Source organism: Eublepharis macularius, chromosome 1, assembly GCF_028583425.1.
Source record: "Eublepharis macularius isolate TG4126 chromosome 1, MPM_Emac_v1.0, whole genome shotgun sequence".
NCBI classification, from domain to species: Eukaryota; Metazoa; Chordata; class Lepidosauria; order Squamata; family Eublepharidae; genus Eublepharis; species Eublepharis macularius.
Genome location: NC_072790.1, coordinates 147143677 through 147168687, shown reverse-complemented (window position 1 = coordinate 147168687; position 25011 = coordinate 147143677). Strand labels below are relative to the sequence as shown.

General features: G+C 38.8%; 1 protein-coding gene across 3 annotated transcripts; it reads right to left on the bottom strand.

Moving 5' to 3' along the window:
- Positions 1–566: 566 nt before the first annotated feature.
- On the bottom strand, positions 567–23522 carry TSNAX (translin associated factor X). Of its 3 annotated transcripts, none has more exons than XM_054995513.1 (6): positions 23351–23522; positions 22087–22188; positions 21378–21492; positions 18538–18668; positions 6439–6569; positions 567–2389 (listed from the first exon to the last, which is right to left on the bottom strand). In XM_054995513.1, the coding sequence occupies exons 1-6, from the start codon at positions 23370–23372 to the stop codon at positions 2012–2014; spliced, it is 879 nt and encodes a 292-aa protein (XP_054851488.1). In that variant the 5' UTR covers positions 23373–23522; the 3' UTR covers positions 567–2011. The 3 variants fall into 3 exon arrangements, with proteins under 3 accessions (XP_054851488.1, XP_054851495.1, XP_054851504.1); XM_054995520.1 differs by lacking the exon at positions 23351–23522 and adding an exon at positions 23105–23208; XM_054995529.1 differs by lacking the exon at positions 23351–23522 and adding an exon at positions 22916–22974.
- Positions 23523–25011: the final 1489 nt, after the last annotated feature.

Here is a 25011-nt window from a genome sequence, read left to right as displayed (position 1 = left end):
GAGGTTTCTCTCTCTAGTTCAACCTCAGGGCAGCTTCCAACAAGTAATCTTAATTATTCTGTTACTGTATACCAAGACAATTGTTTTGTCTCTTTAAAATCTATCCCTAGCTTTGTTTTAACTTATCTAGAATCTGCCAGATAAGACACAACATTTCTGTTTAACACCATCTCAAGCAGTCTTCTCCTAGCTTCAAAGAATTAACGGTGCAATCCTAAGCAGAGTTATACTCTTCTAAGTTCTTTGAAGCCAATGGATTTAGAAGGGTATAACTCTGTTTAGGATTACCCTGTAAATTTACACCTCTTGGGAACGATTGCAAATATAGGTATCTCTTGTAGACTTGGCAACAAGCTGAATTCACAAATGTTCAGAAATTTAAGCACAAATTAATGGATCCCAGAAAGCTTAATTTCTGATTTTTTTTTTTACTTGTAACAAATTCACTGTGTTCCAAGATGGTAGTACCATGGCAAATGATTCATCTGATTAAAACTTAGAAGTATGTAAACATAACAACTCTTGTAAAACAAAATGGATGACAACTAACATTCATTACAAGAAGCCACTTTTCACTAGTTTATTGTACAAAAATGTAGAAATATCAACACTCAATTTGCTTTATTAAATAATTGAAACCATTCCTTTTAAAACTATTACATAAGAACTATGATAATTACTATGAACAAATGCTAGCAATTCTTGTCATATCAAACATCTACATGTTTTGTTATTGGCTATATAGAAACACATGAGAGTGAGGTGGGAACGTATTTATGTATAATGGATATACCTGTTTCCTTAATTTCTTCAATATTTTTATATATACATTTTATTTTTCATTGTTCCTTGTACAATATATACTGGCTTAGATCCCAAAGTCATTCCTTTGATGGAATGGCATTTTAGCTTGTGGAAAAACAGAAGGATGTTTGCCAGTTTCCCTTCCTACCCTCTGCTTCACTAACCCATAAGAACTCAAAGGAGGGGGCACAGAAGGCTGCAATGGAAGAGGAGAGGCACAGAAATTCTCTTCCTCAAGCATGACTCATGCTGCTTAGAATCCAAGCAACTTCCATACACACAAGATCATCTTGTGTTAAGAACCAATGAATCCAAATTGAATGAGCTACTAAAGTAAGCACTTTCGGATGTACATGATCAGCAACTCATGTACAAAATTTCAATGTATTAGTCCTGGCAGATTAAAAACTTTTTTAAAAACAGTGCAGTTGTTGTCAGAGGACATTTCTGCAACAGAGATGTCCTGTATTGCAGACCATTGGCTAGAACTCATTAATAGATGTATGTTTTGATTTTATCCATAAATGAAAGAACTTGCATCTGTTGCAAACACAGATGTGCTCTACTACTGCGGGGTTTCTAGTCTTGGGTTTTGGCTTGGCTACATACATTTAGGTTCCTGAACATAAACTAAGCAACAGAAAAGCCAGCATTAAGGCAGGATGTTCAAGCAGGTTTTTAAAACCTCAAAATAAGAAAGTAGTGAGTGAGCTTACTTTCTGACTCTTGAAAGTATATTTTCCCCTTAACAAAAATGTTTCCACTAATCTATTTGAATCAACATATTGGGTTCCAATATCACAACTCTCTATCTCTCACACATTCCACATATGAACCACTTAACAAGAGGAGAGAAAAGAAGAAAATATTAGAACATTCATAGTGTGCTGCCTACTAGAGGCCTGGCTTCAATGACTAAGTTACACTGCAGTGGGACCACAACACCAAAATATAAGCATATCAAAAATATCAGCAGTGACATTTGTAACTACAAATCTCTCACTGAACAGCCTGATACGCTTGTTCCTTTTTTATGCAAGAACAGTTTTGGGATACACATTGTTTCTTCAACTGACCGTAAAACGTTACCAAGTTTAAAAGAAAAACACATACTTTTAAGACTTCTAGTAAGCAAATCTTAATTATAGCAATGCTTTGTTCTGACTGTACTGTAGCTCTCTCTTTTGGTTATGAGGTTCCTGTTGCTTTAGGAAAGCCCATCTTCTTGCTCAATGATTTCTGTTTTGGTAGAAAACACATCTGCTAGCATATGCTTTGGTATCTCAGATCCCCTGACTTTCAATGTGTAGCATGCATTCTCTACTTTGGCCAGACTCTGCTTCAAAGTGTAGAGTTTTTTAGAAACTTCATAGGGTCCAGTGTTGCCGATGTATGAAAAACCATCATATATCTGACGCAGGAACTGGCTCAGCTCAAATGGAGTATCTATGTCACCATTGCCAACACTGTTAATGCACATCCGCATCAGCTCTCCAGTTAGATCAGCCACGCCCAGAAGGTAATCAACAGGAGTCACCTTCAGGCTCCAGGTGAGGCTTTGCTTACTGAGACAATCAGAGGCTGGCTAGCAACAGAGAACAAAGTATAATTTAGAACACAGGTATATTTGTCAAAGGTAAGGACAGCAGAATCCGGGATGAGTACCTTGCAATAAGACAGCATTGATTACATGTGTGGTTTCCAATTTTTACTTTTCACCATTTTTTGTCAGCAGCAACTACTTTATTTTTCTGCATATCAACTCTAGTAAATTTCTTGCTAATATTTTCTGGGTTTTTTACATCAGTTTCTGCTGGACTAAGTAAACTAGTTGTTCTGGTTAACAGACCCCCAAGGGTTCTTCATGGAAGAATCTGAGGCAGGAAGTGATTGTTCAAAAGAAGTTACTTGATACTTAGAAGGGCCTCTTAGTGTTCCAGATATTGTAGGTGTAGTGCCTATAGTATGTGCAGTGTAAACAAAGCAAAACTGTCTGAAACTGACACAAAGGACATCAAAGAGAATCTCCAACACCCACATTTAACATGGCTAACGGAAGTTACAATCTTGACAGCCATCATAATGCTTTAGAAGTTCCCCTCACATTGGGGTAAAGATCTTCCCCTATTTTGTCACCAGTTCTGCAGCAGACAGGCTAAACTGTAAAAACCAGTGATGATAAATACTATACCTAAAAGGACTACATTTACCAGAAACATGTTGTTTTCTATTAAAAGCTCAGATTCACAGTGTAGTAATTTCCCATCCAATATTAACTTTTGCTCTTATATAACATGGTAACCGAATCACAGAATATACAGTTCTGGGCATACCCAATGACATTTCAAATTAGGAGTCAGCATCAGCTTAAAAGCCCTAGTAGGTAGAAAGGTAAGGAACAAACAATGAGAAACACTAGTCAGTCTTAAAACTTTGTATCTGAAAATTTCCTGTAAGTTGTTGAGTAACTAATATCTTAAGGAGCCCTGTGGCGCAGAGAGGTAAGCTGCAGTACTGCAGCCCAAGCTCTGAGTTCGATCCTGGCAGAAGCTGGGTTCAGGTAGCCAGCTCAAGGTTGACTCAGCCTTCCATTCTTCCAAGGTTGGTAAAATGAGTACCCAGTTTCCTGGGGGTAAAGTGTAGATGACTGGGGAAGGCAATAGCAAACCACCCCATAACAAAAAGTCTGCCAAGAAAATGTTGTGATGTGACGTCCCCCCATGGGTCAGTAATGACTCAGTGCTTGCACCTTAAGAGGTAAAGGTAGTCCCCTGTGCAATTACCAAGTCATTACTGACCCATGGAGGGGACATGCATCCCCCCAGGAAACTGGGTACTCATTTTACCAACCTTGGTAGGATGGAAAGCTGAGTCAACCTTGAGCCGGCTACCTGAATCCGGCTTCCACCAGGATCAAACTCAGGCCGTGAGCAGGGCTTGAGCTCCAGTACTGCAGCTTACCACTCTGCGCCATGGGACACCTTTACCTTAACTAATACCTTATTTCTTGGTGCACTAAATCTCACCTAGTTTCCCTACCTGAATCTTCATGTTCACACTTGATTTGGGAAGATACTTACTAGTCTACATATAAAAATGGGTGTTTTGTGGTCTAGAAATTATAAATCATGCACTTGCAATTAATTATTAATAATCATTAAATTAATTACTAATTTCATAATTATTAAATTAATAATTCCATGAGTCATTTTTAACAGCAGCATTGGATTTGCTGCTTGCTCTAACAGGAGTCATGTAACATCTCTTGCCAGCAACTCAAAACTGGACAAATATTATGATTAATGGTTAGTGTTAAGCACGACCATTTTGAGATGTTCAAGATTTTCAAGATGTTAAAACATCAGGGTCTGAGATGACTCAGTGTGCCATCTTATCCCTGTGACTCAATTCCAACTTTTCAGAGACATTATGCAGCTGCTTGCTCTGATTACAATTCTACACATATTTTTCACAATGCAATCCTCATGAATCAATTAACTTTAATTTATGAAAAATATACAAAATATAGGAATGGCTGCTGGATCCACTGGAATTTCCTTTGCAACTAAAAAGGCTTTTCATGTACATCTTTCTACTATTCCTAAAAGAGAAAAATGTCAAGTGTAGGCAAGCACGCATAGTCCTTCCCATGACAATGTAAAAGCAGCCCTGCTGGATCAGATCCAAATTCATCTAGATCCACCCAGTTTCCAACAGTGGCTGCTGGTGAGATGCTTCTGGGAAGTCTACAAACGGGACAAAAGCAACAGCCCTCTCCTGTTTTTCACTTCCCTCAGAATTAGTATTCGGAGGCATACCTCCTCTCACTCTGGAAGTTCTATTTAGCTATTATGGCTAACAGCTATTGACAGATCTATCCTATAATTCTATTTAATACCTTTCCTAAAACCATCGATGCCCATTACACTACAACATCTTGTTACTGTAAACTCCACTGTGTATTGTGTGGAAAAATAAAACTTTGTCTATACTGAATCTGTCTATGTTACAAGCTTTCTATGGATGCAAATCAGTGGGTATTTCTCTAGCAAAGGTGAAGTCTCTCATACATGTTATTTGCATAAATTTAATTTAATTTATTCAATTTATAGTCCGCCCTCCCCACACCAGTGGGCTCAGGGCAGATCACAACAAAGCTTAAAAACACACTACACAATTAATCAACATTACCATTAAAAACATAAAATAGTACATATCATTCATTTAAAAATATACTACATCTATATAAGTATAAAAACAAAAAAACATAGCAGCACATAATTTACCTTTCACCACCTATAGAGCATTTTCCCACAAAATATGTGAGAGATGGGAGGTGACATTAAACGGGAGGGCATAAAGGGCAAAAAAAATACACCGGACATTATGAATACAGCCTCCCTCTCCCTAAGCCCACTGAAAATCCTTGTTCAGACCCCACACCATCCAATAGCTTATGATATTTTACCAGGCTTTCAAGCCTATCTTTATAGCCAAGGGCTAGCTAATTTTTAAAAGCTATGATTATCTGGAAGCTTAAAACATATCACGTCAGTTTCTGTGTTTGTGTAAGGTAATCTACTCATTTGCTATGTATATAAACCTTAGACCAAGAATGTGAAAAGGTGACTGAAAAAGGCACCCTGGGTTTAAGTGAGATTTGAATCCAGGTCCCTTGTCCTATTTTTCAGCAGGAGCAGCTCATTGGAGCAACAGAGAAAGAGACTGAATGGAAAACACTGGACCTGAGAATCTCAGGTTAAGAAAGGTATCTACACACATAATTACAACCTCTCTGGAGGATGGATCCACAAGAACGGAAATCTTCTGGACAACCCCCAAGAAGTGGTAGGACTGGCTGGAATGAAACTTGAAAGGTCAAGAGAATTACGTATTTAATCCCCAAAACAAGGTAAATAATTTAGACAGGTTGCTTGAGAAATGCTTTTGTCCAGTCCTTCCTTCCACAAGTTCTCAGAAGAGCGGTCAGGGGTCATGACTTGTAAGGCAATGGTTTGTCAATTTGGGGGCCTCAGGGGAAAGGGTCATCTGCTACTTTACGGCAGTGCTGGTGCTGCCACCTTCTTGGAAGACCTTTATAACTTATCAACCATCTTTCACTGTTCCTTACAATTCCCATTTAAGAGAGCACTAAAGTTGAGAGATTGGGGGCTTTTTCATGAGCTGGTCGGTGATACTCAGAATCAAATGAGATTTGAATCCAGGTTTTCCTTGCTTCATTTCAAAAACATATTCACAATGATTAGTTATCAAGGCATCAGAAAAGAGGAAGCCTTCAGTGGCTGAAGTCACTGATCTCTTTTTCAAGATAGCACCAAAAAGCTGTTGTACAAGTGGCATTTTACCTTGATTTTACGTTACTGAGTGCAAAAAGTAGATCATATATGACTAAAAGGGGCTATAACCTATATAAACATGTATAATTAATATTGCATAAGGTTTTAATAAAGCAATACAAATATGCTGCTCTAGACTGTCCATCAGTTCCAGAGAATAACATCTGAACAACCTGAAAAAAGTGTGAAAATGTCCTAAATTAATGAACATATTAGTATCAATTAATGAACATATGATTACCCTGCTGATCATTAATACTTCAACAAATACCCTTACCAACTTTGTTTCTTCTTCTTCTTTGTCTTCTGCTGCAAATATTAGCTGCTTATTAATCTCCTCTAAGCTAATCAATGTTCGGGTTTTGATAAAATACTGGAATGAGACTGCTTCTACATATTCTTGAAGCCCTGGTTGAAATGAAAAGAAATAAAACAATTGACTATAGCACTCATTCATAAAACAGTGATCTAAATAATTATTCCTTGATGATTTATGTATTTTTGTTTACAGAACTCAATCATAAAAAGAGTGAGTTCTGTAAACAAGGATACAAGAAGGAATAAGTCATTAGTAAACTCCTGAAGAACAGCACACACAGGCACATGTTCTATGGATTGCTTATGCATTTATTCCCAAATGTAACGTTTCCAAATATAAAGCTTCCTGTGAAAGTTAAAGGGATGGCATGACTTTGAAAATCCATGGGTTTATAAGCCAACTCTCAATTTTCCAACTCAACCTTGACAAGAAAGCAGAGGATGGCATTGTTAATCACCCCCACTGCATTGATTCCATATGGCAAAAAGAACAGGCAATGTGGTGCTGTCTTCTGTACTTCCATTTGTAGATTTAAAACCACATTGAGAATACTCACGTTTCAAGCCCCAGCTTCAAACAGTTGGGACCAGATCATGAGATTACAACAGGCTCTGTACTGGACTGTGGCCTTTATTCATAACTCTTGTGAACATATATATATATAAATGTGTGTATGTTTTAACTGTATCAACATTAGAAATATTTACATGATTTTAAACTATTTTAAAAATGTATTTCCCAAGCCCAAGGGATTCTAAGAATTTTAGTTCTAGGTCTAGGGTTGTCAGATCCCCTTACTCTTCTGGCAAGTATTCCTACATAATATATTTTGGGAGGAAGTTGTTGGATATCAGTTCAATAGAAATCAATGGGATTTTGTTCCTTTTGGCTTAGTTAAGAAATAATGCAAATTTACAGTTATTTATGGTTAGTTTATGAAACAAAGATTTGGCCACAGGCAACCATTCAAACCCTGGTTTGCCTCAACAAATACTGACTCACTGAGGCTCACTTTGTGATTGGGCTAAGCCATAAAGAACACATCACTCCTACTTTGGTTCAACTATACCTCCCAATTCCAGTTACAGGGTAAGTAGCAATAAAGCCTACACAGTCTAGGGCTTATGGTTCTTCAGGAATACTTCCTGACTTTCATAGAAATGGGGACTATGAGTGGCAAAAGTGGCCTTTTCGATGGTGTCATTCATACGTTGGAAAATGTTCCCATTGGAAACACATGTAGTTAACTTTGTTGGTCAGGTTAAACTCTGGCTGCTCAAGAAGGTGTTTTATGCTGGGTGAAAGCATTTTTCTAGGCTTATAAAGTGGGGTTTTTTTTACAATATAAAGGTAATTGTCATCATTCATGCTGGGATGGGGAGGGGGCTATTTCAGCCATATTCTGATAAAAAGAAAGCCTTGGAGAAGGAAGAAGAATGATCTGTGTGAGCCCCAACTATAGCATGTATTATACTGAAGAGAGAGAAATGACATCAGTGGCAAAATAATTCTATTGTGTGACTCTTAGATTACTAACTGCCCTCCTCTTCCCTGTACACAATAAACAAATTTGGTTAATCCTTTCACTTTGTTAATAGGCCTTTCATTATCTCAAACTTGATATCTAGACCAGGCTTACAAATAAGGGTTTGGAGGGTGGTCATGCACACCTGCTCTGTTTGCTCATGCAGGCACCCCTCCCGATTTTTGTTTGAAGACACAATTCAGTCACCTTCAAAAGGTCTGACTGACTGATTAGGTCAGTTTTTAGTATCTTTTCAGAGTTATAGCTGTCCTGAGCCTTTCAAAATAGAGAAAGAAAAGAGACTAACAGAATACGTAAATGTTTCTGTGCTAACACAGAAGTTTGGGATTCATCTTTATGTCTATCATCCTCTTATATACTAATACCTAAGTGGCCCTGATCTGAGGATACTTAAATCCAGAGACTGGAGCTGTGAACAGAAGACATATCTTCCAGATTTTTGCCAATCTGGCTGAATGCAGCTTTCCTGAATTAAATCTGAGAATTCAGAATCCAATTCTGGAACTTGGATCCAGACCCTCAGATAAATCCAGGTAAATCCAAGAAACGTGGCTTCAGTCTCTGGCTGGCTCCTTCCTGGGCATCTCCCACTTTTTTTCCAAGGGGGGAGGAGGGAGGGAGAGTGAGTGGCCAATCTGTGCAGGAGCTCACCTTGTTTGTCACCTCACCTCATAGAAGCTAGACAAACGAGTGACACTGGCTCAGAGCTAAACTACAAGTGACGCCAAACACGTGTTTTTTTTAATGTGTCAGGGACGTAATTTTACCTGAGAACTGTAGTTTTCAAAGACAGACCTGCACGAGATTTCTGGGGGAAGGGGGGTGTAGTTCATCTCTCTGTTGAGATTGCAAGAAAACAATTGCAAAGCTCCTCTCCCCACAGTGATCCTGCACAGCTGTCTTTGAAAACTATAGTTCCCAAGCAAAATTGCATCCCCAACACATTAAAAACCACGTCTGGCATCACTTGTAGCTTAGCTCTCCAACAGTGTCTCTTACTTCAGTTAGTTTTGGGTGGAATTCTCTGTTTTGACATGATTCTCTGGTTTGATGTTGGTCCCCTTGATTCAGCTTGGCTCTGTTGGGCTTCCTCTTGCATTCAGGAGTGTGTCTTTGGCCACTAGCAGCCTTGCTCCTGTGTGTTTCTGACTGAGAACCACACTGGAAGTGTGGTTCTCAGCTTGTCCAAGGGCACTTAGGTTTTGTGCAAAGGGCACTTGAGAGCCTTCAGGGAAGGCACTTGGGCTTTCTCTGGGATGAGGCTGCATTCAGGAGCATGCCTTTGGCCACTGGAAGTCTTGCCCCTGTGTGTTTCAGCCTGAGAGCCAACTTGGAAATGTTTCCCTCTTAGGAAACAATGGGGAATGACTGAGGCACCTTGTTCAGGGGCCCACAGAATTGGACCCCAGGGTCATGTCTTCCTGAAACTCTGCAATTCTCTTAAGAGTTTTTTGGGTCTTTCTTCTGTAGCCACCTCCTGCAACACATTCCTCTCACAGGTTTGATGCCAGGAGGACCATCAAACAGGTCTAAGCGGTAATGCGGACATGGCAAGGCTCATAGGTAGGACTCAAGGCAATCTCTTCATCTAAACAACACAAAGCTTTATGCCACTATCAACACTATCTATGCCACTAGAAGGTATACAAGCTACAAAAGTGAGGGTGCAAATTCTAAGAAAAAATTAAAACAGAAAGAGTTCTAGTCTAATTTGGAAAGGAATTTGCTTTCCACCCCCCCCACTCACCCCACCTCCATCGGGCTGGAGCAAATGGGTGTGTTTAGAGATGTGTGTGCGTGCATGCACGCACACATACACACACACAGAAAAAAAATCCTTTTCAATTTTCCCTCTCCAGGTGCACTGGAGGTCCTGGGCCAATCTGGGCTCTGATACCCTGACTGCTTGAGCCCATCAAAAATTTGGGAGCTACTCATATCAGAATCAAAAAGAGTCCAGTAGCACCTTTAAGACTAACCAATTTTATTGTAGCATAAGCTTTCGAGAATCAAGTTCTCTTCATCAGATGCCTGATCAGGCATCTGATGAAGAGAACTTGATTCTCGAAAGCTTATGCTACAATAAAATTGGTTAGTCTTAAAGGTGCTACTGGACTCTTTTTGATTTTGCTACTACAGACTAACACGGCTAACTCCTCTGGATCTATACTCATATCAGAGGGATTCATTACTATTCCTGCAGGACAAGAAAACTTATTGATCTGGGGCTGAGATTTCCCACCCTAGCTGTCTCCACCCAACAAGTTCATCTCCATAAATGTCAGCCGTTCCAAAGATGAAATAGCTCTCCCTGCAGTCATTCACAACAGTAGTAACCAATAAGTACATGTGTTTGCTTGGACAGGATCTCACTACATGACTGGAGATAACAGGCAGATTTGATAGTATTCAAGGGGAGGCTGCTTATTATTTAAACAAGATGTATTTAAACAGAGTAAGTGCAGCTAAGAAACCTCCAGAATCACAGCTTAAAATAGAGCACTAATACCTAAGGGTAACTTTTAGTTTCTGCACCAATAGGTAGCTACTGCATTAATTCATGATTAATTGCAGACATGCATTTAAGTGATCATTAACGTTAATTCAGCAAAGGCAAGCTAAAATCTACAGTTACCCCAGAATACCATACAAACTTCCTCCTAACGAGCCAGACTGTTGGTCTATCAAGGTCAGTATCATCTATTCAGACTGGCAGCAGCTCTCTACATGGAGGAACAAACATAATTAATCACTGGGTAAACTGCACAAAAATAGTGTGTATAATCCCTGACAATGATTACATTCGTTTCTTCAATAGTCTCACTAGAAAACTTCCACTTTTGGAATCTTATCTCTACTTTTAGAAACAGCAAAGAGATAAACTTGTTTAATTTTTCAGCTACAGCCTGTTATTCAGCTTTTTAAACTTTTGTTCAGCAATCCAACTGACTTTTTCACAGATATCTTCCCCTTCTCAATTTAAAACAGCATTCACTTTTCTTGCAATCTTCCTCAAGGATACACTAATGTTTCTATAACAAATTGTATCAGAGCTGCTGTTACATTGTTGTATAAAAGTTTTTATAGCATTATGCAATATGTTATATATTTATACGTATTTGTTGAATTTACTTCATAGTTTCTGTAAAATCAGTATGGGCTCAAAGCCTGGAGTGCATGTGCCCTGGCCTCTTCTTCCACTCGTTTCCCCCACTCTTTCTTCCTGCCCAACCCCTTGCTCACCTGCCAGCCTGATCTTCTTTCTCCCTTCATCCACCTTTTTTTCTCCTTCCTTCCTCTGTAGATCGCCAGCCCCACAACCACTGCAATATCACATCTCACGTTCTCTCTTCTCCCAACTCTTGTTTAACTGTGGCACTGATTGCTGGATATCATTTTGGGTTGTTCTTGCATTTCTGCTATTACTGGTTTGGTGGGTTGCCCTTCCCCTATTTTTATCTTCTTTTGTGTGTGTGTAAATCTGGGGGTTCCTTCAAGTTTTCAGAAGCTTGTCTCATAGCCACGTGGCCCCATTCTTTGAATTGTTTTTTTAATCTGTATGAGACAGGGAGCACACATGGCTATTATATATACAGATAGCCATATCAATTGCCAGATGAATGAGCCCCTGCAAGGTTTCTCTCATTAAGCACTTCAGAATGTTTGACTCTTCTGCATAATTATGCCTGACAAAGCTAGCTAACTGAAACCACTAGATTTACTGGAATAATTTTGCATAGGATTGCACAATACTTATTTTATTTTGTTTATCTGGATTCCTTGAATTAGCGTATCATTTGTAGAAAGGGTTTTAGTACCTTAGTAGTAGAGGTGTGCATAATGGAAAATAATGTACAGAACACATACAGAATTCATTGGTTTGGTTCGTTAAAGCAGCTTCTGGGACACTAAACCAAATACAGGAAACTAAATTGTAACAAGTCCCTCCCGCCAAAAAGTTTGTGTAGTTAGTTTTAGTCCAGCAGCAGGAAGGCACTGGGCTCGCCATGCAGGGCAGCAGCATGTTTTCCTGAGCAGTGCCAATTGGATCCAAAGGGGAAATAGACCTATGTTAATAACACTGTTGGCAGGAAGCGGAAATGAGACCAATGCACACAAGTGCATATCCCCACCTCCCCACCCTATCGCTATCTGGGAAATGGCATTCTCTGCCTGCCTGCCAACCAGGTCCTCCCCTCCTATCAGCTTTGGAAATGTTTGGAAGGGAGACTTCAATCAGAGAGTGCAATTTGAAAGATATTGCCCTGGGAGTAAACACTATTGAATAACATGAGACTTGTAGCTGAGTAGACTTGTTACGATTGCTTTCACAGTCTTTCAGGGCTCTTTCCTTTTCTGAGTCAAATGGCAATCCCCTTTCAAAAACAATCCTGCCTGGCCCAATAGCAAAAGGAAAACTTATGGGGAAAACATAGGTCTGTTTGGCCAGTGGGGGTAGTGGGGAGGAATTCAGACAATCATTCTGCCTGTCTGCCTTTGGGTAATGGAGAAGATTGGCAACTAGAATGCCCCATTTAGCAACAGAACACAGAGCATCAAAAGGAAGGATTTGGATTCACCTCTCATTGCGGAAAGTTGGGAACAAAACTACACAGAACAAGGAAGCATGAAACTAACAGGCAACAGCAGAAGTTACTGGCACTATAGAAAAAGGAAAAAGTGAACATGAAGGAGGCTTGTTTTTAATGTTGCTACACTGCACTTGTTGGAGTGCCCTCCTACTTAGGAACACCCTGCTGCCATTGTTCCACCCACTGACATGTGCCTTCTGTGGGTCCGTTGTTGTTTGTGCATGTGTGCATTATTGTGCGTGAGGAAAACCTCAGAGGATCAATGGTTTCGACTAGGAGGGGGACTAATGGTTGATGCAGTTTTGAAAGCCAGTTTGTTATAGTGGTTAAGGGCGGTGGGACTCTAATCTAGAGAACTGGGTTTGATTCCCCACTCCTCCACTTGAAGCCAGCTGGGTGACCTTGAGTCAGTCATAGCTCTTCTAGAGCTCTCTCAGCCCCGCCCACTTCACAGGGTGATTGTTGTGGGGATAATAATAACATACTTTGTAAACCGCTCTGAGTGGGCATTAAATTATACTGAAGGGCGGTATATAAATCAAATGTTGTTGTTGTTATGGGTTAAGTGTGGAAACAGTTGCCCCAGAGCTTCATTTCCCCACCCCCTCTTGAAAAGAACAGCATGCGCCTGCACCACGTGCAGCTAACATGTGCACAACAGACCAAAACTCGGGTAAATGAAGAAACCAAATGGATCAGTTCTAAGGCCATGCTGACCTAGAACAAACTATTAATGAAATGAAATTATTCTGGAATAAAAATGAAACAAACTTCTTTGGTGCACACCCCTAATTAGTAATGTGTTTACAGTTATGCAGAACATCTCCAAGCATAGGCAATATGCACTGTGAAACAGCTGGGACTGTCACCTTGATGGACTTTCTAATCCAAATTCCAAGAGCATTAATATTTTAACAAAGCTACATTTATGTTCTAAAACAATCAATAAGACTGAAAAATTTGCAATACATCCATAAACAGAGTCAAGATAATGGCTTATACTGCAGACCTAAACACAGTTACACCCTTCTGTGCTTAGGACTGCAATGTAAGCCATTATCTTGATAATTTTATATTTACATTTGCCAAACATTCTGTCATTGTATCACTATTAGAACAAGACAGATATAGTTTGCTACTTTATACTTCTGATTCAAAGTAAGCACATTCTTGCACATTATCAGTCTTAATGCCATAGTATGCCCATCTGTTTGGGATATGTTTTATGTATACTATAAAATTATGACAAAGGGTCAGATATGTTTCAACTTTAAAAGACATGATTTAAGGATAATATTCTTAACAATGTACAGAAACAGCTATGCATTTTAAAAAGCTAGTTATTTCAGTATCTCTTTGTTTGCTTGTTTAATCATCCCCTGGGACAATGTGTACTGTTAAGAAACTTTTAAAAAACAGGCATCTACTTTCGTTATTGTTCAATTATTAGTACTATACTTGGTGTTTGAGGTCTTACAAGTATTCTTTGGGGAAACATTCTGTATGCCATTAGTACTATTCTTAATGAGGGAAAGCATGAAACTTCTTTAGTGCTCTGCCAGAATTGTTTTCTCTTTAAGTCAAAAGAACAATGGCTTGGAGTAACCCCCAAAAAAGCTTTTAATAAGCAGCAAACAATATTATCATACTTGTGTCACTTCCATTTATGGATATAGTTATTACCTATACCAGGTTTTTTGGTCTTTACATGGAGTTTACTCTGTAACTCAATAATTAAAAAGCTGGAAAAGTCTCGGAAGCAAGACTAATTTGAGTCTACAATGTGAAATGATGTATGGAGAAAAGAGGTTATTTCAGGTCTGGATTTAAGCCAGCAAACAATATTTTTAGGAAGTCTGAGGTTAACTGGACAATGTGCCTTTGAGATAGGAACCCTGGACTGGCACTTTCTAGAACATTTATTGCTGACTTGAGAATATATATGATTTTGTGTTTTTAACTTTAAAAAGTACTGTGTTTTAAAAAGACAGAATAATTTAGTACTATGAAAACCGAATGTGTTTATTTTGGTAAGTCCACTAAGACTTGATCAAGGCAGAACCTGGCTAATCACTGGTTTCCAAAGAACACTCTGAAAAAGCAATCTTTGTGTGTTATTAACTGCACTGAAGAAGTCTAGGCTGACTTCCAGCAGCAGAGGTTAGAATATATGACACCGAGATTCACTTTCTCCCTGGTTTTCCAATGAATTATCAAATCTCTGAAGCAGAAAAGTACAGCAGAAATAATATAAAACTGAATGACGGGACATAATACAACAAAAAAATGAAAAATTGCTTCTCTATTATGTAACTCCCTGAGCCTTGTTGAAACTTTTGTTAGTTTTTGCTGTTTCTTCATACTCTCTTCTTGGGACCAAAGTAGGAAGAAGCAAATCACACTCCCTAATCTTTTTAGGGTCTTCCCAAAGCTGCTTCTAAGTTTAAAATAAATGCAGGATTATCAGAGCTCCCAGCCATTTTTTAAAGATGCTAAAAGCTCCTAACCAGATACATAAACACAACAAGCTACCTTATACTGAGTCAGACCACTGATCTATCAATGATAATATTGTCTACTCTGACTGGCTGCAGCTCTCCAGAGTCTTAAGTAGGATCATTCATGTCACTTTCTACCTGATTCTTTTAATTGGAAATGCCAGAGAATAAATAACCTGCTGCACCCAAGCAGATGCTTTAGTACTAAGCTACATCTCCTCTCCAGACAGAAAGAAGACAAGGGCTATGCTGCAGGCGAAGAGAGTATGTCTCCTCCCCAATGCCATTTTCTTAATCCAAATCTGCCCCCCAAGTACTCCATGAGGCAAGGCATATAGAAACCCACATGGAGCTCCACATGCATCCATACACTCTTCCCCTCTGTGGGACAAAAAGCAGTGGTAGAATCCTTGAAGAATAGCTACCGAGCAGCAGCAACACTGGAAGGTGACTGGAAGGCAGAGGATCAGTAATGCTTCAGCTAACCCTGGTTAGTATTGTGCAGAAAAAGGCAATGGTAAACCACATCTAGTCATCTCTTACCTCAAAAATCCTATAATGAGACAACCAAAAACAAAAGAAGATATTGTACTTGAAGAAAGAACTAAGTCAGAAGGCACTCAACTGGCTACTGGGAAACAGCAGGGGACAAGTATGAATAGTGCTGTTCTTAACGTTGGGGCTGGATTAAAGCTGAAAGGACATTCAATTGCTGATGTGAATAGATGCAAAAGGAAAATTCATATATATATATTATATATATATATATATATAACATATATAATAGGAACATGTAATGTGAGAAATATTAATCCAGGTATGCTTGAAATCATAAAACAAGTAATGGAACATTTAAGCATTGCAATCCTGGGTGTGAATGAACTAAAGTAGACTTGATTAGGACATTTTTGGACAGAAAATTACAACTTTTTTACCGCAGAAATGATAAACTTGGAAGAAACAATGTCACTTTTATAGTGAGGCAAGATGTAGTAAAAGCAACCAGCAGCTATAATTCAAAGTCTGACTGAATAATATCAATCAGGCTTCATGGAAGACCTATCAATATAATCATCATTCAAGTTTATGCCCCAACTACAGATGCTGAAGAGGAAGAAACTGAATTTTTTTATATTAATAGTAATGTGACATTTGGTTTATATACTGCCCTTCAGGACAACTTAATGCCCACTCAGAGTGGTTTACAAAGTATGTCATTATTATCTGCACAACAATAATCACCCTGTGAAATGGGTGGGGCTGAGAGAGCTCCTAGAAGCTGTGAATGACCCAAGGTCACCTAGCTGGCTTCAAGTGGAGGAGTGAGGAATCAAACCCAGTTCTCCAGATTAGAGTCCCACCACTCAACCACTACACCAAATTGCCTCTCAAGTGTCCAGAAAGAAATTGATCCTACATCTGAAGAAGATGCACTGAAAATCATAAGTGACTGGGCTGCAAAAATAGGAGACAAAGCAGAATCAAACACTGTCAGAAAATCTGGACTAGGATTACAAAACAAAGCAAGAGACTGACTCATAGAATTTTGTGAAACCAACTATTTGTTCATTACAACCACGTACTTCAGGTAACTAAATAGACAAGTGTATATGTAGAAATCACCAAATAGTCAATACAGGAATCAAAATGTTTACATAACAGGAAGCAGAAGACAGAGAAGCTCTATTCTCTCTGTTAAAACAAGACCAGGAGCTGATTGTGGTACAGAATACTAACTGTAAATAATTAGAATAATGCTAAAGAGAAATAGTAAAGGAATCATAGTGCCAAAATATAATATAAATAACATTCCTGAAGAATTAAAAGACCATGTAAATTACAGATTAACATTAAATATAGATTGGAGCCAAAAGTGCTGTGGGCTGAAACCAAAGACATTATCAGAGAAGAATTTGCAAAGACTACTACGCCCGTAGCCAAAAGAAAAGAGAAACCTAGATGAAACTTTAGAAATTGCTATAGATGAGAAGCAAAGGTAAAAAATAACAGAAATGGGATCAGAATGCGAAATGCATCATTTCTGCTATCTGAACGCAGAGACAAAGATAACTACTATAATAACTAGACCACAAAAATAGAAGATAACAAAAAGGAAAAACTAGAGATCTGTTCCACAAGATCCAGGAAATCAAAGGGAAATTCAAACCACAGGTAGGGATGCTGAAAGATCTACATGGAAATCCAATATCCTATAACAACAAAATAAAGAAAAGATGGAAACAACACACTAAAGAACAATACAGAAGAGATGAAAGGATGACAGATTCCTTCAAAGAAAAATCTTTTGATGAACAGCCTACAATTTGAGAAAGTGAAGTGAAAGTTGCACTCAAGGCAACTGAGAGAAACAAATCACCTGGATTAGATGAGATATCAATCAAGGTATTTTAAGCTAGAGACACAGTCCATCATCTTAAGAATATGTCAACAGATATGGAAAACAAAACAATGGTCCACAGACTGGAAATACTCAATCTACAGCCCCATTCCAAAAAAAGATGCCAAAGACTGCAACAACTATAGGAACATCACAGTAATTTCCTGTGCTAGCAAAGTAATATCCAAGATTTTACAACAAAGACTCTCTCTGTGTATGGAACAAGAAATGCTAGATGTTCAAGTTGGATTCAGAACAGGAGCAGGCACTAGAAATCACACTGCAAATTTAGGAAGGTTAATAGAGCACACTACAGAATTTCAGAAGAAAATTAACCTTTGTTTTCATAGATTACAGAAAAACTTTTGACTATGTAGATCATGAAGAGCTAAGGATGGTGTTAAAAGAAATAGATGTGCCACAGCAGGGGCAAGAGTTCCCCTCCTCTACAAGTTCCTTGTGATTTTAGCTTGGTACTACCTATATACACATAATTATTTGTCTGTGGCTTACTACCGGAATAAAAGATCTCAGTCAGTCATACTTGTTTTACATCAAGAATATTGTTTGCACAGCTATGGCACAGTAGGGAAAGAAAAAACGCTCTGCACAAATGTGCCTATGAACTGAATATGGGCTCCAGACACGCTGCATACCTGATTCTCTACATATGTGAACAATAACGGAACTTTCTCATTCAGCCTTCTGTATATCACTAGCAAGCGGGGAAACATGCCCAAAATAACCAAACCTTGACAACTCATACCTTTCTCCCAGATGTTCTGTCACCAGAGCTTTTGTTTCTGGTGGTACATGCTGGTATGCAGTACTCTTTCTGTAGCGCTGGCACTTCTCTACAACACTGTCCTGCTTTTATATACTATATAATGAGTTTATAAAAACCAATCTTTCTTTGGGAACAGTGAGATTGATTTCCACATGTCAAATGAGGTGAAGCCAGTCTTTCTGAGTTGCCCCAATCTGAATTTTACTTGAGATGACTGCTATATTTTGCATACATACCTGGAGAGATGGCTCTGTGGAATTGATTCATATCCTCTCCCATCAACTCTTGCGCAACTTGTTTTATCTTCTGTCTCACAACATCTAATTTGGCTTCAGATTCTATTAATATTTCTTCCCCACTGGGAGCACTATGATCACAGAATACAAGATAAGCTACAGAGTGGCACTTGCTGGAACATCAGCAAAGAAGCATAAATTAATATACACATAATTTACATAACATCCTGAGCAAGAATGTCTATATCTGCATATTGCTAAAGCAAGTTCACAACATGGGGCACATGTTCAAACTTCATAAAGATTATTGTCCTTTTACACTACCATGGAGGTGCACATGCCTGATTCTAAACAATGTTTATGCCAGTGAATACGAACAATGGAAACTATTCCAATATATTAATCCAGAATAAAGTGGCACAGTTTTAAGTCTGCATCTGTAATCAGCACTGAAGACCATATCAGAAATATAAACAGCCTGAATCATTACAACTGGTATACAGTTGACATCAAATATATGTATTTTATATTATATATAAAAATAAAAATCTGGAATCAGACCTAAATAATGTTGGTGTATAGTTTTATAAATTGCAGTAGATAATAGAATTACAATAGAAAATATAATAGACAAATCTGATCCTGTAAAAAAAGTCAGTTTGTATATTATATTCCTGCTTTCTTTTTACTGCATCTCATCCTACCTTTTAAAAAAAGTTGAATTTTTTTTTTTAATCTAGAGGGTGCAGAGAAGACAACATTTTTCTTCCTTTCAGCCTTCCTCTCCACTTGCAAACTCAAGCATACACTTTTGGAAGCAAATCCTCATCCATATTAGAATACAAATCCAAGGTGATGAAGCTGGTAATGCACACCCAATAGCTAAATAAATAAATATACAACCTAATTATGGGTAAATATAAAATAATTATCAACTTGCAGAATGACATCAATTGTCATCCCACTCTCTTAGACACAGCTTAAATTTAGTAAGGTCAGGGCAAGCAATTTGTCAGAACTGTTACTCACTAGACAATCATAAAACCATACCTCTTTCTTAATTAAAACAATGGTTGAATATCCAGACAAAGAGGTAGAAGTGGGAAAAAATTCAATCCTCTAAATGTATGATGCCAGCTCTTTAAAATCTAGATGCAATTAATTGTTAGGCATCAGATGTTGGTTCCAAGGGCTATAGAATATTTTTCTGAGTCTCAAACAAATTACCACTAAAATACCACAATGAGAAACTGGGTAAGTGTGACAACTAAAACCTGCCTAAATCTCTTTAGAAATACAGTACATCTCATCATGGGAAGGCAACAATAGAGTGTTTAAATGCACAGGAGTTACTTACAGTACAAGTTGTAAGATAATAAAAAAACTATTTAGCAAAGTCAGCCAATGATTTAGAAAGAATTGATAAATGTAACAGAATGTAGCTCTGCTATTAAGACACAAGGAGAGAAATAGGGATGTAATATGGTAACACATCGTATATTTCCCCACAAGCTTTTGTTTATAGTTCACAACACTGTTTTCTGTGCAGCTACATCTGCTGTTACTAGTGCATCAATGTTGCCAAAGAACTGATGATCACTATTACTATAATCACCACATTGTCTAAAAAAATGCTTATAAGCAAGTCTAGCCAGCATTACTGTTAAAAACTGTCAACAGCTACCATCATTCAGAGCAGTACACAACCAGAAACTAGACTGGCCTGGATAATGATGAAAAATTGAAAGAAAACATCCAAATTCCAGCCATAAATTTTTGCTATTTTTCCACAAAAAGAATCATTTCCTGAGTTTGCTTGAAGGACCCAAGATGCAGTGATCTTACAGGATCTTACAGGGGCCTTAATATTTTTATTTTATTTACATTATTTATAGTCTGCTTTTCTCGATGCAACTTACAGCTGATTACACAGTGTAGGTCAATATGAACTACTGCTGAAACATCCCATAAATATATGGTGCTCATCTCTTATCCATCCCTCTACAAGCTGGATTTGAATGTGGCAAGAAAGCAGGGTTCTACAGCTGCAACTATATAGTATATTTGCCACCACCACAGTACCCCACACAGCAGGAACTCACTCTATTTGCATGGGTTGTTTACTTCTCTTATATTTATTTACGTCATTTATAGTCCGCCTTTTCACTGAGACTCAAGGCGGATTACACAGTATGAGGTTAATACAATCAGTATCAAGTAAGTACATTTCAATACAATACCATAAGGTAAACATATACATAAAGACATAGCATTAGCAAGGATCCAAGACACTAGTAAAGATACTGAAGCAAAACATAATCAATTCTAGGACTAACATTAGACAGCATGGAGCAATGGTTGTATATCGGAGTATATATTTAAAGCAGCAGATAATATGTGAGGCAAAAATGGTGATGAAGTCTATGATCCCTAACTTGTTAGTGAAGCACCTGAGACCCCATCCCTTTATGCCTGTTAAGGCATAAAGGGATAATGCAGACCCTTTTTATCTCAATATGAACTAAATTTGTGACAAGAATGAATAATGGTATCTAAAAAAGGTTCTTTCTCAGCTGACTGTGGCTCACAAAAATTAAGTCAGAGGTTGCTTTTTAAAGCAAAATTCAATATTATGAAAATATATGCCCATTTTTCTTTTCAGGCTTCCAATACGTAAGGTATGAACAAAAAAAATGAGTTATCCTACTGTAAGACACACCTATAAAAATTCTTCCTCCGACATAATTATTAAAAAAAAAAACAGGAACTCTTTTTTGTATCAGTCTCTCTCTATATACAAGAGAGAAGGAGTTAATCAAGAAACCTGGAATATTACTCACCTAGTGATCCTATGCAGTAGAAATATAGTCCTTTTACTCTCAATTGTTATATCACGACTAAGTTTCACAAGTCGTTCATATTTATCATGTCTTGTATCAAGCTCCAGTTGAAATGCTAGAGAACAGAAACAACTGCAGGTCATTTGTACATATATTGAAATATCACAGGATGGATTCCCAACAAACTTGATATTATGTAATCTTTTTTCAAAGCAAGCAAGAAAATAGTTTTAATGGATCTCTTCTTCACGTATTATATTCAAAACACTGAATTACACACAACTCTTCTTCACACGGCAGTGCTAAGAACAAAACTTTGAAAGCAACAAAACTATTAAGACAATTTCTAATTATTTTATTTTGCCTGAACAAAACAATTTATGTCATCAACTCTAATTCATTTAACTCTCATCAATTCTCAGCACCCTTTTTGTTTCTTTTTTAATTCAGGCCTTCTTTGTTCCATGCAATCACACACCTGTACAGGTCCTAAATCTTCAAAATGAACCAGATCACATAATGAGGTATGTGTATAATCACAGCAGCACTGTTTAAATAGTTACCACAACTGAAAAAATATCTGCATGTGGTCTCTAAATAGTCTTTTTTATTCTGAGGCTTCTCAAAATAACACACACACACACACACACAGGAAGAAGCCAGTATGCATGTGTAAACCAGCCCTCATGCTTTTAAACAACATACTTACATTTGAAAGCCATAATCACAGCTGAAGAAGAATTAATACTGTCCTTGTCTTCTCTTCGATGGCCATGAGGGAAATGATCATGCTTTCTTTTTCTGAAACCTCCTATAAAAAAAACTACTATGACTTAGGAGCTATGGCATCTTAATACAAAATCAAATTAACAGAATTTGTTTCAAAAGATACAGTTTAACTCTACCACTGATACAAAACATTGCATCATTAAATTTATAAATTAAAACATCAGACTGAAAAAAAAAATTATAGGACTACAATGGCATTAGACAGTGCCAAACTATCCACCTTCCATTCCTCAAGCTCCCCACCACCACCTCTGCAACCAGTGGACAATAAATGCACATTGCTGCCTTAAAAGCTTATATGAAGAAAAACGGTAAAAGCCATTGAGGCGGAACCTTTCACGTTCTGCCAATTTAAACTACACATCATTTAAAGTTAGGCCAAACCGGGCAACACGGCACTCTTTTGACTTAATCATCAGTGAATGATCGGCTAGTCTAATAAAAAATAAACAGAAATCCCTTCATTTTAACTAGTGGATTTATCATTTCATTAGCCACAAAACGTGTAGTAAAGTTGCCACTTTTTTTAGCACAAATATTTTTAATTGGTGAGTGACCGGGGGGGGGGGGAAGGGGGGATGAAGTTACAACCGTTTCCCTCCCTTAACACGCCTCTGGGCTAAATATTACTTCACTGGCTGAATTTTTGCCACTTGTTTTAAGGCAGAGAACAACCAAGAAGATGAGCATACGCGGGGGGCGGGGGGGGGGTCATTATTGCCAACAAAACATTTCTTTGTTGATCTCACATTTTTCTAACTCTTCTACTTTGGGGCCTAAACACGCAATGGGGGAAGGGGGTTAATACATAGACAGGCTAGAAAACGAGGGGGGGGGAGGAATAACTGACTAGTACAGGGAACGGCAGGAAAGGGAACGATGGGCGGGGAAGGGGCCGCGAGAAGCTGCGTCGCTCCCCTCCTCCTGACTCCAACCACCTTCTTTGCCGCTCATGTTGGCTGCGCTTCCAACCGGGGAGGAGACAACGCGGTCGCTCACGAACTCTGGGAGCGCAACGCGCAGGAGACGCGACACGCCGCGAACCTCCCCGCCCCGTAATGTTTCCAATGCGCGCGCAGCCCCGCTGCGGCCCCTCGCCTGTCAAGACCATTAATCCCCTCCCCCTTCATGCTCAGCGTCTATACAATTTCCTGACGGCAGAAAGTGAGTTTGCGAGGTCGAACCTGTCACATCCGCTTTGGCCATCGCAGGAAAGGGAGTTGTCCGTCTGGTCGGCAGCGCAGGTTAAGCTGCTTTTGTGGGAAGTGCAAAGCATCAATTTTCGAAATAGGCATTAATCGGTGAGCTACATCTTGCGCGCTTTATCGCCTCTGCAAGACCTCCAGCAGAGCAAGGCGGTGTGGGAAATGTAGTTTTCTTCTATGCACGTGGAGAAAACTGCTGCGGAGGCTTAAGAAAATAAACAGGTCAAATCGGAGGACACATTTTTCTGGCGTCCAATCAGGATCAAGTTCAATTCTATTAGCCTCGGAAAGTTTTCTGCTTTTCAGGATAGCAGCTGGCCCTAATCCCTCCTCTTCTAATTCTTCTTTGCAAAACCCGCCCCCCAGCCTGTAAAAAAAAAAAGAAGTTTTCATATTTCTATTTTTCCCAGTCTGAAGGAATTTAACGTGTGATCATGGTCAATGCGCTCCGAATTGGTTGGATGCCAATTTGTTATTGAATCATGCAGTAGGGTATCTGTACTTTAAGGTTATCAGGTCTTGGTTGGGAAATTCCTGGATATTTGAGGGGTGGAGCATGGAGAAGACAGGGTTTCGAGAAGGGAGGGACTACAGCAGGGTATAATGCCATGGAGTCCACTCTCCAAAGCAGCCATTTTCTCTATGGCCTGGAGATCGGTTGTAATTCCAGATCTCCAACCATCACCTGGAGACTGGCAACCTGTCCCCCATCCAGGGGTGTAGACTTTCCAATTTCCCCAAAGGGAGGTGGGGTGAGGCTGGGCTGGGCTATGCTAGATCCAAACTGGGCTGGTGACATCATAGGGAGGAGCCTCCACTATCTATGGAGGCGGGGCCATGGGGGACTTAGGGAGGGGCTCCCTACAAATTTGGGGAGGCCAGGGCGCTGCTGGATGCCACCCTAACAACACTCCTGTGCCTGCTCAAACCTAGGAAAAGGTGGGAGTTGGCCAGTGGTTATAGTAGTATCTCAGCGATCTCCTGCCGTGTCCTGTTTTTGAAATTCAGTTTTAGGATAGTCACTTTAAGATCTATAAATATACATACCTTGTGCATAGGACAAACTAATGGTCACAAATTTTACATTAAGAAAGGCAACACAGAAAAACCTGTAGGAGAATATTTTTAGTGTTTTTCTGGAAATTCATTTACAGGAGTCTTGTTTGTGCCTTATTCATAAGGATGACTTAGTACTGAAATTTACTAAATTATGGCATCACAGATGTCTTCATTTGGTAAATGCATGAAGTCTCTGATCCAGGGCAGAATTCAAAACAGTTGCTGTTTACTCAATTTCTGAGCAATGTAAAGAGTTCAGACTAGTAGCAATCTTCTCACTTCAAACTAATATCCTGTAAGTGAGTAGAAGCACATTTTGAGGCAATTCAGAAGTGCCCATAGCCATGACCCCAAAGAAAACTCAGTTATGCCACCTAGGTTTTCAAGTTACACTGTATGTTTGTTCTAACTGATATTCTTTGAATGAACTCATTAGCTATAACATTAAGATCAATTTCCTGAGAGATCTGTTCAAGTCCATGAAGAAGAGCCATTTGTTGGAGCCTGTCTCATGCTTGACCGTAGAAAGGTCTTTATTCTACGAAGGCATTAGAATGACCTTTCTGAGGTGCAGGAGGAAA

Coding starts and splice junctions, on each gene's coding strand:
- TSNAX (XM_054995513.1), bottom strand. CDS start 23,372: ATGGCCAAAGCGGATGTGACAG. Junction 22,189..23,350: donor GGCCAAAGCGGATGTGACAG/GTTCGACCTCGC, acceptor TTTTTTTTATAG/GAGGTTTCAGAAAAAGAAAG. Junction 6,570..18,537: donor CCACAGAGCCATCTCTCCAG/GTATGTATGCAA, acceptor CATTTCAACCAG/GGCTTCAAGAATATGTAGAA.